Source organism: Cetorhinus maximus, chromosome 16 (genome assembly GCF_964194155.1).
Source record: "Cetorhinus maximus chromosome 16, sCetMax3.hap1.1, whole genome shotgun sequence".
Taxonomy (NCBI): domain Eukaryota; kingdom Metazoa; phylum Chordata; class Chondrichthyes; order Lamniformes; family Cetorhinidae; genus Cetorhinus; species Cetorhinus maximus.
In genome coordinates, this window is record NC_135894.1 from 89,495,702 (window position 1) to 89,510,203 (window position 14,502).

The window sequence follows — 14,502 nt, forward strand, 5'->3', positions numbered from 1 at the left end:
GGAATTTAGCAATGTAAAGTATTCGACTTAGTATGAGGTTTTTACTGTTTTTTAACTATAGCTTTTACATTGGTTTTAATGGGAAAATCTGAGTCGCTTAAAGCTGTTTCACTTCAAGAATGCATTTGCAACTTTAAGCGAGGACTTAATGTGTCTACTGCTTTGAGATTATAAACTAGCACACTCATTCCATCAAGCCTACTCAGGAAGCATGACAATGGTATGAATACTTATGATTATTAAGACCCTAACAGGATGGGCTTCATTAAGGGAATTTTGAAATTTCTTATGGTTTCATTGTGGTCAGGGGAGCAAGAAACCTTGAAACAGTGTGAAGATGCACCTGCATGATGCTTGTAAACCATGTGGACTGTTTGGGAGTCTTGTCACAGTCAAAAAGGGCATCTTGAAACAGTTCATTGGGACTCTGTCCATGAGGGGTGAAATCACTCATTGACCACTCAGAGTTGACCTTGCAGGGAATAACCAATCTCTGACCATGACAGGTTTTGAAGACATGTACAGAGGGGTATAAGAAAGGCTTACCCTTCCTTTGTCCTTCACTGTACAGCTGGATATACGCCATCGCATGACTAGTTACATCTTTTCCCCTGGGTGTCTGATCAATGCTCCGGCTGTAAATGGGGACTAGAGTCTAAGAGGAAAATTTGAGAGTACTTTTCAGGGGCGGTGTAACTCTTTAGCCTCCTGGTTGAGTTCAAGCAGAGAACTGGAGGGGAATGCCAGTTTTACTGTGGGTTAAGTAAAGACAGAGTGTCTAAGTAAAACAGACCAGTTCCTTTCTGTAGGTTAAGGTAAAGAGATTTATAAGCTGGGGACTGTGGTGAAGATTCAGCTTTTAAAGTAAAACAGGGAGCTGGATGAAAGAGGCCAGTTGTCTTATAGTTTAAAAGGTAAAACATGAACTAGATTGGAAGGATTCAGCTTCTGTGCAGTATTTATAAAACGAGGACACAATTGAATTGCCTGTCTAATGCCTCACATCCTTCCTAAAGTGTGGTACCCAGAACTGGATGCAATACCCCAGTTAAGGCTGGACCAGTGTTCATAGACTCATAGACGTTTACAGCACAGAAGGAGGCCGTTCGGCCCATCATGTCCGCGCCGGTCAACAACGATCTGACTACACTAATCCCATTTGGTCCTTAGCCCTCGAGTTTATGGCACAACACAAGTGAATATCTAAATACTACTTAAATGTTTCTGACTCAACCACCTCCTCAGGCAGAGAGTTCCAGACTCCCAATGCTCTCTGGGTGAAAAAGTTTCTCCTCAACTCCCCTCTTAGCCTTCTACCTCTTACCCTAAATCTATGCCCCCTGTTCTGTTCAAGTTTAATATAATGCCCTTGCTTTTGTTCTCTATGCCTCAATCAATAAAGCCTGGGATACCGTTATGCTTTATTAACTGCGCTTTCGACCTGTCCTTGGGAATATATTGCTGCCATTCCTTCACTGTTGCTGACTCAAAATCCTGTATTTCCTTCCCTAACAGCTCTGTGGGTGTACCTACACCACAGGGACTGCAGCGGTTCAAGAAGGCAGCTCACCACCACCTTCTCAAGGGGAATTAGGGGTGGGCAATAAATGCTGATCTAGCCAGTGACGCCCACATCCCATGAATGAAAAATGAAAAAAAAAATTTGAAAGAATTGTTTGTAAGTTTCTTTTTCATTGATGGGCCCTGCATGATGTCATTCGTCTGTTCATCAGCTATCAATGTGCTATTCATATACTTGTGATTTTGAAACATCGTCAATAAAATTAGCCTGAGGATTTTATAATCCTGTATCTTTGCCGGAGTTGTTATTTATTCCATTACAGAATGGTTACAGCACAGAAGGAGGCCAGTTGGCCCATTGTATCTGTGCAGGATCTCTGAAGGAGTGATTCACCTAGTGCCACATCCCCACCATCTCCCCATAGCCGTATACATTCTTCATTTTCAGATAATAATCCAATCACCTCTTGAATGCCTTAATTCAACCCACCTCCACTACACCCACAGGTGTGCATTCCAGATCCTAACCCCTTGGTGCATGAAAAAGTTTTCCGCATGTCGCCAATTACCTTAAATCCGTGTCCTCTTGTTTTCGATCCTTCCACCAGTCGGAACAGTTTTGCCCGATCTTCTCTGTCCAGACCCCTCATGATTCTGAACACCTCTATCTAATCTCCTCTCAACCTTCTCTTCATCAAAGAAAACAGTCCCAACTTCTCCAAGTTATCCACATTCCTCATCCCTGGAAACATTCTCTTGAATCTTTTCTGCACTCTAATGCCTTCGCATCTTTCCTAAAGTGTAGCAGCCAGAACTGGACATAATACTGCAGTTGAGGCTGAACTAGTGTTCTGTTCAAGTAGCTTTTCTACTCTATGCTCCTAATTATTAAAGCCTGGGGTACTGTATGTTTTATTAACTGCTCATTCAACCTGTCCTGCCATCTTCAATGATTTATGCACTTATACATCCAAGTCCCTCTGCTCCTGCAATCTCTTTATGATCGTAGCATTAATTTTATATCTCTCTGCATTCATCCTATCAAAATGGATGACTTCACACTTCTCTGCATTAAATTTCATCTTCCACTTAACCGCCTATTCCACCATCATGTCTATGTCCTTTTTGAGTTTGACACTATATGCCTCACAATTCATAATTGTTCCAAGTTTTGTATCATCCATAAATTTTGAAATCGTGCCCTGTAAACCAAGTTCTAGATCATTAAATAGCTACAGGAACAGCACAGGTCCTAACACCGGCCCCTGAGATCTCCACTATGAACATTCCTTCAGTCCAAAAAAACATCCACTAACCACTTCTCTCTGTTTCCTGTCAGGCAATTTTGCTTCCATGTTGATGCTGTCCCTTTAATTCCATGAACTCTAACTTTGTTCACAAGCCTGTTCCGCAGCACTTTATCCAATGCCTTTTAGAATCCTTGTAACAGTTCAATTGTTACAAATTGGTGCCCGAACAGGTATTTTTAAGATAATTAATGGCAGGCAGAAGTAAAGGTGACGTGATTACAAGGTGTGTGACAAGGAACGTGCCTCAGATGAATAAAAGGTGTGAAAAGGATAAGGTCAAAGAGGAAGGTTGACAGGGGGATAGAATAAGTTACGAGAAAGAGAGACGAAGGTGGTGTGCTGTGAAGCTGAGTTTAGAGAATTAGTGTTTGATAAGACAGAGGAATTGATGCCAGTAGTGATAAGATGTCTAGGCAGAAGCTGAGGGAAAAAGACATTAAAAAAGCCACCAGGAGCTTAACCCAGTGTGAAGAAAAATTTAAACAGAGTAATCCTTGTTTTTCCTGTGCGTCTGTTTGATGTTATGTGTCACTGAATTACAAGCTCTTTAACCCCCTGTGGTGTGGTTTCAGTTGTTTAAATTGTAGGTTTAATGTGTGTGTATACTCTTTCATAATGGTTGAGTTTTCTGTCCCCTACATTAGGCACTTTGAGTTTATAACTTATTATAGGAGTTCACATTTCTAGGTGTATGGAAATATGAAAGTGAATGGTACATTGACTATGCCTGTGTCAATTTAATGTTGTGCAAAGTTAAACTGTAGATCTGTGAGAACTCAGTGTAAAGTTAAATGTGAGGATGGTCGAAAGGCATGTGGAAATAATGTGGGAATTTTGTGCAGATAATGTCAGGAATTGGAAGTTGGTTTAAGTGGGGAGGAAGATGAGTTTAGTTGCTGTGAAATGAAAACTGATTAGAGGAATGAGGTAGTAGTAGGTGCACCCCTTTACTTCCCCTCTCCTCACCGTCCAAGGACCCAAACACTCCTTTCAAGTGAAGCAGCATTTCACTTGCCCTTCCCTCAATTTAGTCTACTGCATTCGTTGCTCCCAATGCGGTTTCCTCTACATTGGAGAGACCAAATGCAGACTGGGTGTCCGCTTTGCGGAACACCTTCGGTCTGTCCGCAAGCATTACCCAGACCTCCTTGTCGCTTGCCATTTCAACACTCCACCCTGCTCTCATGCCCACATGTCCGCCCTTGGCCTGCTGCATTGTTCCAGTGAAGCTCAATGCAAACTGGAGGAACAGCACCTCATCTTCCGACTAGGCACTTTACAGCCTTCTGGACTGAATATTGAGTTCAACAATTTTAGATCATGAACTCTCTCCTCCATCCCCACCCCCTTTCCAATCCCCCTTTTTTCCAATAATTTATATAGATTTTTCTTTTCCCACCTATTTCCATTATTTTTCAATGTATTTCCATCCATTGTTTTATCTCTACCTTTTAGCCTTTTTCGATTCCTTCACCCCACCCCACCCCCACTAGGGCTATCTGTACCTTGCTGGTCCTGCTTTCTACCCTTAATTAGCACATTCCTTAGATAATATCACCACCTTCAACACCTCTTTGTCCTTTTGTCTATGACATCTTTTGGCTATCTCCACCTATCACTGGCCCTCTATCCAGCTCTACTTGCCCAGCCCCCCAAAACCAGCTTATATTTCATCTCTCTTCTATTTTTGCTTAGTTCTGTTAAAGGGTCATTCAGACCTGAAACGTTAACTGTGTTCCTCTCCGCAGATGCTGCCAGGCCTGAGTTTTTCCAGGTATTTTTGTTGAGGTAGTAGTGTTCTGTCTCTTTTGGAGCCTCCCTGTAGTTGCTGAGACTGCTGTTTGAGTTTTCACAAACTGCAATGAATTTTGTGATTGCATTTTCTTTTGTGTGGAAGCTGAGGGGCCTCGTTTTGTTTTGGGCTAAAGATGTTAAGGTTTTTTTTCTAGGGAATTAACCTTGTCTTGAGTTTTTGATTACAGCCATTTCAAAGCTGAAGAAACGACACCAGCAATGTAGTGACGTATAAAAAAAACACTTGCTATTATTTTCTCTGCTTGTGTGTGGAATAAAATGATTTGTGTGGATGATGTTTGTGCGCTTCAAGTTTTTAACGTGTTTTTCTTTCCTAAATTGTGATTTTGTGGTAGTAGTTTCAGTATTTTAAGTTTTTTTTTAAAAAAGAGTTGTGAGAATGGATTAAAAGGAAAGCGTAATTAATGAAATACATTTTTCAAGGTTTAAAAACCTGGGAGTCGTGGTTGCTGGCCAGAATCATGATTCTTGGATATTATGATAAACATGTATGAATTTTAAGCCAGATACAAACTCACATGTGAGAATGGGATAGTTTTAATGTCTGATGTATTAGATTTTAGGGCGTTTGAAGTGATTCTGATTATTTCTGAGCTGGCTTGATCTTGGGTCAGAACCTTTTACATAAGTTTAAGAGGGTTTTGGGATAGATTGTGGGGTTAACGCTCTGAAGTTTGATCAAAGTTGGGGAAAAAAGAACTTGGGAAAAAATCCGAAAAGCTTTTCTTTGCCCAGAAGAAAACAGTTTGAGCTGGTTTTACTGGTTTTTTTTTAGTTAAACATAGGAGACTCACAGGGGGGCAAAAAAAGGGTGTTGATGCAGCAAAGACAATTAGCCCATTCTGCACGAGCAGAATGAATCTTTTGATTTTTTTTTTGGTTACAGGTGAATGCAAATACAAAAAGACTTTCAATAGCTTTAAGAATTTATCCGCAGACTGGCACAGCAGTGGTAATGGACAGAAGGGTTTTGCCTTTTAAATGGAGTTGATCCTAAATCATTTAAGTCATTTGTTATTCCCCGAAACAAAGGTTGGAATTTAATCGAGGTTTGAGCATCTCGCTGCATTTCATCGCCCTGCCTCTGCCGCGATGGGGCTGTAAAATTCCACTTTAAGTGTTTGAGAACAGGAGATGTGATGTAAACACAGTAACCTATGAGTATCAAGTATTTCAAAACCACCAAACCTAGGCACTAGTAAATTGGAATTGGTGAATTAAATTCATGAGAGTTAGTATTCTGAACATTTAATGGAAAATTTACAGTAAATTTAAAAGGATTTTTTTAAAAAAATTAATAAGGAAGAGTCTGGGTAGCTTTTGGGAACATGATGAGTTGAAGTTTCTCATAGGAAAAAATAAACCAAACATTCTTGTCAGCCCAACAACTGTGGGATAATCTTGAACAAAAGATTACTTTTTAGTAAAAAGTGTTATCTGAAATAAGGGTCTAACAAAGAAATATGTGAATGCCCGGAATCAAATGGGAGTATTTGATTTCTGTTTGGAAATGGGTGAGAACATTGTATTGGATGGTAAATGACGTGGAGTAGAACAAGGCAGTACAGTAAGGGTGGAGCACGGAACCACACTGGGAGGATAGAAAAAGGATCGCACAATTAATTATGTCATGTTATGAGAGGAGTTTGTATAGTTTGTGATGTTCCTGAGAGAAATGAAAATTGGTTTCTGGTCAAAAGCAGAATGGGTGTAGATAGGGGATCTCTTTTCTGTAAAGTGGTTATACCTTCACCTTCGATGAGGCTGGGACAGGGTTTGCCATACGGTGGGTCATCAGAAGATGTTGCATAAAGTTTTATGGGAATTCTGGGAAACACCACGGTAAGTGAGGTTGACATTGCTACAGTTTGACCGAGTGTGGCATCAAGGAGTCCTAGCGAAACTGGAGTCAATGGGAATCAAATGAAACCTTGTTCTCACAGACAGATATGACAAGGTTTGATTAATGACTCTACAACTTCATTTAATACTGAGACGTCGCTTGTAAAATAGTTGATTTGGCCAATTTAGAACAGTCAATGAAACCTGTTAGAAATGGATTAAGGGAAATATTATATGAAGCAAATGATATGGAACAGGGAAAATCAGAGGAAGATTGGGTTGTGACTATTCATTCACAAGATGTGGTGCAAGATTTGGAATGACATTCACTAAATGAATGAAATTATAAAAGAAGCAAATATGCCTCTGTGAAAGCTTTTGAAAATATTTGCATAGCGTATGGTCCTTGGTTGATGGAACAGGCCTGAGAAAACCTTTAGAAAGTTGCACAAGGGAAACTACTCACTTGGGTAACTGACAGACATCTCAAGGGTATATCTACCTACCAACTTACCATTGACATTTGTAAGATCAGGGGACCTGTGAAACATGAGTGTCATCTGGGAAATAATGATACAAATGCAATAGGATTGGGTTCTGCACTATTCTATTGTGAGGGAGAAGGAGAAGCCTAACCCCTTTTTTTGTAGAATTGAGAACATTGGCATAGTAGGTCAGAGTCACATGTCATGACATGATTAACACCCAAAGTATGTGCCATAAATAGATGGGATCACTTGGATAGCTCTGACCCAATTGGATGTTTCCAGGGGGGAAATGCCTTTGTTTGCTTGGTTGACACAACCGAATGTGTGGCCTTAGCCTGCGGGTTTACCTAGGATAGGGAGGTTCCCAGTTGCACCATGAGTGTAACCAGGGGAGCAATGTTCCTGTTGCATTCAACATATAACTGGGAACCCTGGCATGGGAACCTGACCTGCCCCATTAATGATGGGACATTTTGCTTTTTATCCCAAGCACTGCCTGTTAGACTGGGGACACAAGTATTATTGAATATTTTTGCTCATGTAGAAATGAACATCACTGTAAGGGATAATTTGAAAGAACAGTTATACCAGTATGTCACCGGCTTTGGGTATGACATTTCCAGCATTGCCTGAACATCTGCAGGAACTCTGACAGAATCAACGCAACTGTCACTTGTGCACCGTTCAACAGCAGAATGAGACGATTTGAGAGGAAATACGGACCATATACAATGACAGCCTCTAGTGGACTTTGGACTGAGCATTGAAATACACGCTGGTAGTGAAATAGTTGGTCATCATGCCGTATTTACGCTATCTCACGTACCAACAGAGACGTTACCAGAGAACTTGATGACGGCAATTGTGTTTACTACCACACTGGAATGGTTCAAAGGAGATGGAAACTGGAGCACGAGTGACAGAAAAATTTTGACGAACTACCAGTCACTAAGGATGAACTTGTAATATGGACTGAAAAGCCTGAACGGAATGTAACTGATTAATCTTTGGCTGCATGTTATGACTATAGTTATGCCTGTTATGCTATGAGATCGTACATAAGGCATGATATATTAAGTCGGATTGACCACTGCTCAGTTTGCTAGCTTGGTCTCACTGGGACCACGCAGGTTAAGGGAGTGAAAATATAGTAAGGAAAATCTGGTCGATTCATCTCAGTATGGAATGTCCTAAAACTGGATAGATGCAATAAAATGATGGAAAGCCTCTAATTATGAGGGGTGAAGAAGCACACTGATGATACGTATACCTATAATTATCAAGACACTGACAGGAATGGACCTCATTAAGGGAATTTTGAAACTTCTTCTGGTTTCATGGGATTATTATTATGGTCAGGGGAGCGAGAAATCTTGAAACATAAACACCTGTATGATGCTTATTAACCAAAAGTTCAGCAGAATTTCTGCTGAACTTTTGCAGCCAAATCAGTAAATCTTTCTCAGAATGCTAGATATAGCAAAACCATAAATACTTTGTTCTAAAATTAATTCTTCTCTCGGGTAACAGGCTGTTAGTTAGACCCAAGTCTGTAATTCACTGGAATCAGAGGGGATTTTCAGAAACTCTAAATTTTTTTTGGAAATCGTTGAGATATTTTGCCATACATTAACAGAGGAAAACTGGAGCGATGCAAAGTTCAATGTGGGGGAGATGAGGATTGGGACACTTGAACTGTTACAAGGATTCAGACTTGAATAGAATAAATATTGACACTGCAAAGGCATAGGATTATAAAATTACCAAACCAGCTTTACTAAACTATGTTTCAAAATCACATTCCATAAACGAATAAAAAAAAATTATCTTTTGAAACTTAGTATTGAATCTGCTTCTACTCCCCTTTCATCTGGTGCATTCCAGATCATCATAACTGAATCCAAAAAAACAATATCTCTTCATCTTCTCTCTGGTTACTTTGACAATAACCTTAAATAGGTTACGGACCCTCCTGCCTGGAATATAGGAACAACTTTATGACCTCCGTAGAGACCAATAACTTGTAAACAGAAATCGAACTTCTAGTTAACAGCTGAAAGAAGGACAAGTCAAGATTTCAAGTTTTAAATATGTTACTGTCACAAATTATTGAACAAACACTATTGAATAAACACAATTTTCTTTTTGTAGGCAACTTATACTTTAAACAACAGAAAAGAGATTCCCTAATTATTATCTAGCACAACCAAAAACCTCCCATTATATGTTATATTGTCCTTTAAGTGGACACTTCAGCCTCCAGAAACTAGTCTAAACTTATTCTCAGCTCCTGATGGCTTGCATCCTTTTTATTTTTTTCTAGCTGGGTAACCTCTGATCCCAGTACTGACTTCCACTGTGAGGGTTACACTGTAGATTATTTCCCTCCAGCCCAAGCTAGACGAATCTTCCAGCCTCCATTAAATCCTCACAAACCCGGCCTCTTCAATCTGAGCACAAGGTCCCACCTATGTTCTGTTTGCGAACGACAGAGTCAGCATTTTCTCTGCTTCAGGTGCAGGACAAGCTGCCTCTATCACCCACTCTCTGCCTCTCAGATGGCTGCTGTCTGTGATATTCAAAGATTTGTAGGGAAGCCTGTAACCTGATCTCAAAAATGGCTTTCTGTGCCCTCTTCCCCATGGCAACATGAAACACCTTAGCCTGTATTTAGGTAGAAATGCTAATCAGCTATCCTTGATCCCAACTTACTTCCATCTTCGAAGTAATTGGATAATTTACAGCATCATAACTTTGGGAGACTCCGGGTCTACTCCTGATATACTCAAGAGACTCCTGCCATTGTTTGAAGTGTAAGTATCTTGCACTTTCTTATCTCTAAAACAATCTGAGCCCTCCTTTGATCTCTAACAGTCAAATCACCCAGGAATTACCTTCAGAACAGGTCATATGACCCACTTCATTTACCTTAAATTAAAAGATACAATCCCAAAAATATTACAATCTTATAAACCTCATAACCTTTAACAACAAGAGTAGGTCATTTTGCCCCCTCAACCCTCTTCTGCTATTGGAAACAGATTCTCCCTATCTACTCTATCAAAGTAAAATATAAATACATATTTTAAGATAAAACAATCCTATCTTCATCCATCCCTCCTCCAGTACATTTGTCATCCTCAGTTTTCCCTCATGGGTTTCCTCTTCAATACCAAACATTTTCTCTGTGTCTAGTGAATGGGTCATTCCCTGGTCACTCACGATGCTACTCTTGCTGCCCACCTGGAGCCCATTTTCTTTTTGGCCTGGGTGGGTTAAATACCTCCCAATTTATGTGGAAATACCTGACCCTGCTCACGAGCTTCCCACACAGTATAGCTCAGATCAAGAATGCAAGACTGTGTAATCTCCTCCCACCTACCCCACTCACCAGATGACATGTCTTGCTGCCTGAATCTCTATTCCAATGCTACTTTCATACACCACTGCCCCATTCTCACACTCTGCTCAGTTTAAAAAAAAATCAATAGCTCATCAGAAGAGTCCGTGCTTTGGTCAACCAATCCAGGCTGACCTTCAAAGCTCTTCGTTTTGCTGCTGTATCATCGTCCTCATGAAGGAGAGCATCCACATCCTTACTGTGGAATAATAACTGAGCCAGCTCTACCTTCATCTGGGCAGACAGTTCTTGGAGAAGATAATATCTCAGCACCATGGGAACCATTTGGATCAATCGATCTATAGCAATCTGAGGATTTAAAGGAAGGTAAGCACGCAATCAATACTCGCCACAGTTTAATGATTAACTCTCAACTTTATATATAACTAAAAACTGATTTGACTTCAACAGGCCTGAGGCACTTTTAAGTAAAGACAATTTTGTAATGAAACTAGATAGTCAATGAATGCATTACCAAACCTTTCTAAGTTGAGCTGAGGGCAGTTAAAGTTTGTTAATCATACTTTCTTCAAAATGCTTAATGGAATCAATTTCTCCATCAGCAATAGTGTGGAGCTTGTGCCCATATTTCTATTATATATTCTAGTGCACAAATCTCTATGTTAGGAATCATGAAATACATCATGATGACATTTAATTCAGGTGTCCGTACAGCTTTAAGGTTGTCCTATAACTGAGACTATCAGGATGATAGCAAGTGTCTTTTGATTAGCTCCACCGCATCAAAAGTTAATGAGTTGCCGACCGACCTAGTTACAACTACGGGTGGGATTTTCCAGCCCTTACCCACCTCCGGGATCGTCTGGTCCTTCCGAAAGTCAAATGGACTTTTGGCCGGGGCCGCCGAATCTCCGTCAGCGGGTCCCGTCACAACCGGGCCGGAAAATCCCCGCCCTTGTTGTACCAAGCAGACCTCAGTTTCCTGTGATGAGAGTCTGAGTAAATTGGACTTCTATTCTCTGGAGTTTTCAGGAATGAGAGGCGATCTAATTGAAAATACGAGATTACTTAGAGGGATGACGATGGATAGGCAATGGCAAACATTCAAAGGGCGCTTGGGTGAACTGCCAACAATTGTTTATTCCTGTCTGGCGCAAAAGTAAAACAGGGAAGGTGACCAAACCATGGCTTACAAGGGAAATTAGAGATAGTATTAGATGCAAGGAAGGGGCATACAAATTGGCCAGGAAAAGCAACAGACCTGAGGATTGGGAACAGTTTAGAATTCAGCAAAGGAGGACCAAGGGATTGATTAAGAAGGGGAAAATAGAGTACAAAAGTAAGCTGGCGGGGAACATAAAAACTGACTGTAAAAGTTTCTATAGGTATGTGAAGAGAAAAAGATTGGTGAAGACAAATGTAGGTCCCTTACCGTCAGAAACAGGGGAATTTATAATGGGGAACAAAGAAATGGCTGACCAACTAAATACATACTTTGGTTCTGTCTTCACAAAGGAGGACACAAATAACATTCCAGAAATGTTAGGGAACACAGGGTTTAGTGAGAGGGAGGAACTGAAAGAAATCAGCATTAGTAGGAAAATGGTGTTGGGGAAATCGATGGGATTAAAGGCCGATAAATCCCCAGAGCCTGATAATCTAAACCCAGAGTACTTAAGGAAGTGGCCCTAGAAATAGTGGATGCATTGGTGGTCATCTTCTGAGATTCTGTAGACTTTGGAACAGCTCCTACAGATTGGAGGGTAGCTAATGTAACCCCACTATTTAAAAAGGGAGGTAGAGAGAAAACAGGGAATTATAAACCAGTCAGCCTGACGTCAGTAATGGAGAAAATTCTAGAGTCCATTATAAAAAATTTAATAGCTGAGCACGTGGAAAACAGTAGCAGAATTGGACAGAGTCAGTATGGATTTATGAAAGGGAAATCATGCTTGACAAATCTACTGGAATTTTTCAAGGATGTAACTAGTAGAGTTGATGAGGGGGAGCCAGTGGATGTGGCTTATTTGGACTTTCAGAAGGCTTTTGACAAAGTCCCACATAAGAGATTAGCATGTAAAATTAAAGTACATGGGATTGGGGGTAGTGTATTGAGATGGATAGAAAATTGGTTGGCAGACAGGAAACAAAGAGCAGGAATAAATGGGTCTTTTTCCGAATGGCAGGCAGTGACTAGTGGGGCAGCTCAGGGATCGGTGCTGGGACCCCAGTTATTCACAATATATATTAATGATTTAGATGAGGGAGCTAAATGGCTAAATGTAATATCTCCAAATTCGCAGATGACACAAAGCTGGGTGGGAGGGTGAGCTGTGAGGAGGATGCAAAGATGCTTCAGTGTGATTTAGATAAACTGAGTGAGTGGGCAAATGCATGGCAGTATAATGTGGATAAATGTGAGGTTATCCACTTTGGTAGCAAAAGCAGGAAGGCAGATTATTATCTGAATGGCTATAAATTGAGAGAGGGGAATGTGCAACGAGACCTGGGTGTCCTTGTACACCAGTCGCTGAAGGTAAGTATGCAGGTGCAGCAGGCGGTAAAGAAGGCAAATGGTATGTTGGCCTTCATAGCCAGAGGATTCGATTACAGGAACAGGGATGTCTTGCTGCAATTGTACAGGGCCTTAGTGAGACCACACCTGGAATATTGTGTGTAGTTTTGGTCTCCTTATCTGAAGAAGGATGTATTTGCTATAGAGGGAGTGCAGCGAAGATTTACCCGACTGATTCCTGGGATGGCGGGGCTGACATATGAGGAGAGATTGAGTAGGTTAGGATTATATTCGCTGGAGTTCAGAAGAATGAGGGGGGAACTCATAGAAACTTATAAAATTCTAACAGGACTAGACAGGGTAGATGCAGGAAGGATATTCCCGATGGTGGGAGAGTCCAGAGCCAGGGGTTCCAATCTGAGGATACGGGTTGACCATTTAGGACTGAGATGAGGGGAAATTTCTTCACCCAGAGAGTGGTGAGCCTGTGGAATTCGCTACCACAGAAAGTAGTTGAGGCCAAAACATTGTATGTTTTCAAGAAGGAGTTAGATATAGCTCTTGGGGCGAAAGGGATCAAAGGATATGGGGAGAAAGCGGGAGCAGGTTATTGAGTTGGATGATCAGCCATGATCATAATGAATGGCGGAGCAGGCTCGAAGGGTTGAATGGTCCACTCCTGCTCCTAGTTTCTATGTTTCTATGAAGGGGCTTGATATGGTCGAGGCTGAGGGCGGAACTTTCCCAGATTTGCAGTAAATGTGGTAGGGGGCGGATAAAACACCGCGCCAATGGTGCCGGCCGGCTTTCGCACCACACTGTCCCGAGCCCGCCTCATTATTTATGCACTCCCGGGAAACGCACTGTTTCCCATGGTGGGCGGGCTCCTCATTGGCCCGCCCACCATCACCCCGCCGTTGCACCGGGCGCCATGTTTAAAGGCCAGCCGCAAGCACAGCGCTCATTGCTTTACTGCTGCCCAGGAGACATGGCCCTCTAGGCAAGAAGACCGCAGACCCCGGTTTAATAATGGGTCCCTCGAGCAACTGCTGGATGCCTTGGAGGCCCGCCAGAATGTCCTGTACCCTTGCTCTGGCCGTAGGTTGGGCAGCAACGTGACCAATCCAGCTTGCAAGGCAGTGGCAGCGGTGGTCAGCACCAACGCCCTTCAGAAGAGGACAGCCACCCAGTGCCGCAAGAGGATGAATGATGATCTCCATTCTGCCACTTCCATCACTCTCAGCTCACACACCCACAAACCCATCACACATCCACAGGTACCTCACTCACTGCCAGTTCAAGGGTTATCACCATTCACTCTTTCACACGTTGTGCTCATCCCGTCCATAGGACCACTCACCACCCACACAGGCCAGGCACATTTATCATCTGGCCTGGTAGGCGCCCTGCTTACACTTTCTCTATCTCTATCCATGCAGGACAAGCTGGCACACAACAAGAGAGAGAGGTCGCAGACCGGTGGAGGAATGCTTGAAATCAAGGTCCTCACGGACTTTGAAAACAGAGCCATCCAGCTGGTTGGTGATGACCGGGACCAGTCCTGTGCTGACAGTGAGGTCAGCGCTGCTCTACCAAGTGAGGATCCAGCATTGCAACGTCCATCAGACAACCATGCTGTGAGTGATGTGT

The 14,502-nt window shown here is 41.9% G+C and overlaps 1 protein-coding gene across 1 annotated transcript in view; it reads right to left on the reverse strand.

Annotated features, from left to right (window-relative positions):
- Nucleotides 1–8,730: 8,730 nt before the first annotated feature.
- The window catches only part of LOC144691809 (interferon-induced GTP-binding protein Mx3-like), a 54,009-nt gene continuing 48,237 nt past the window's right edge, over nt 8,731–14,502 (reverse strand). Inside the window, exon 13 of the mRNA XM_078560313.1 lies at nt 8,731–10,685. Within this exon, the coding sequence (XP_078416439.1) occupies nt 10,461–10,685 (225 nt within the window). The 3' untranslated portion in view covers nt 8,731–10,460. The remainder of the gene's footprint in view (nt 10,686–14,502) is intronic.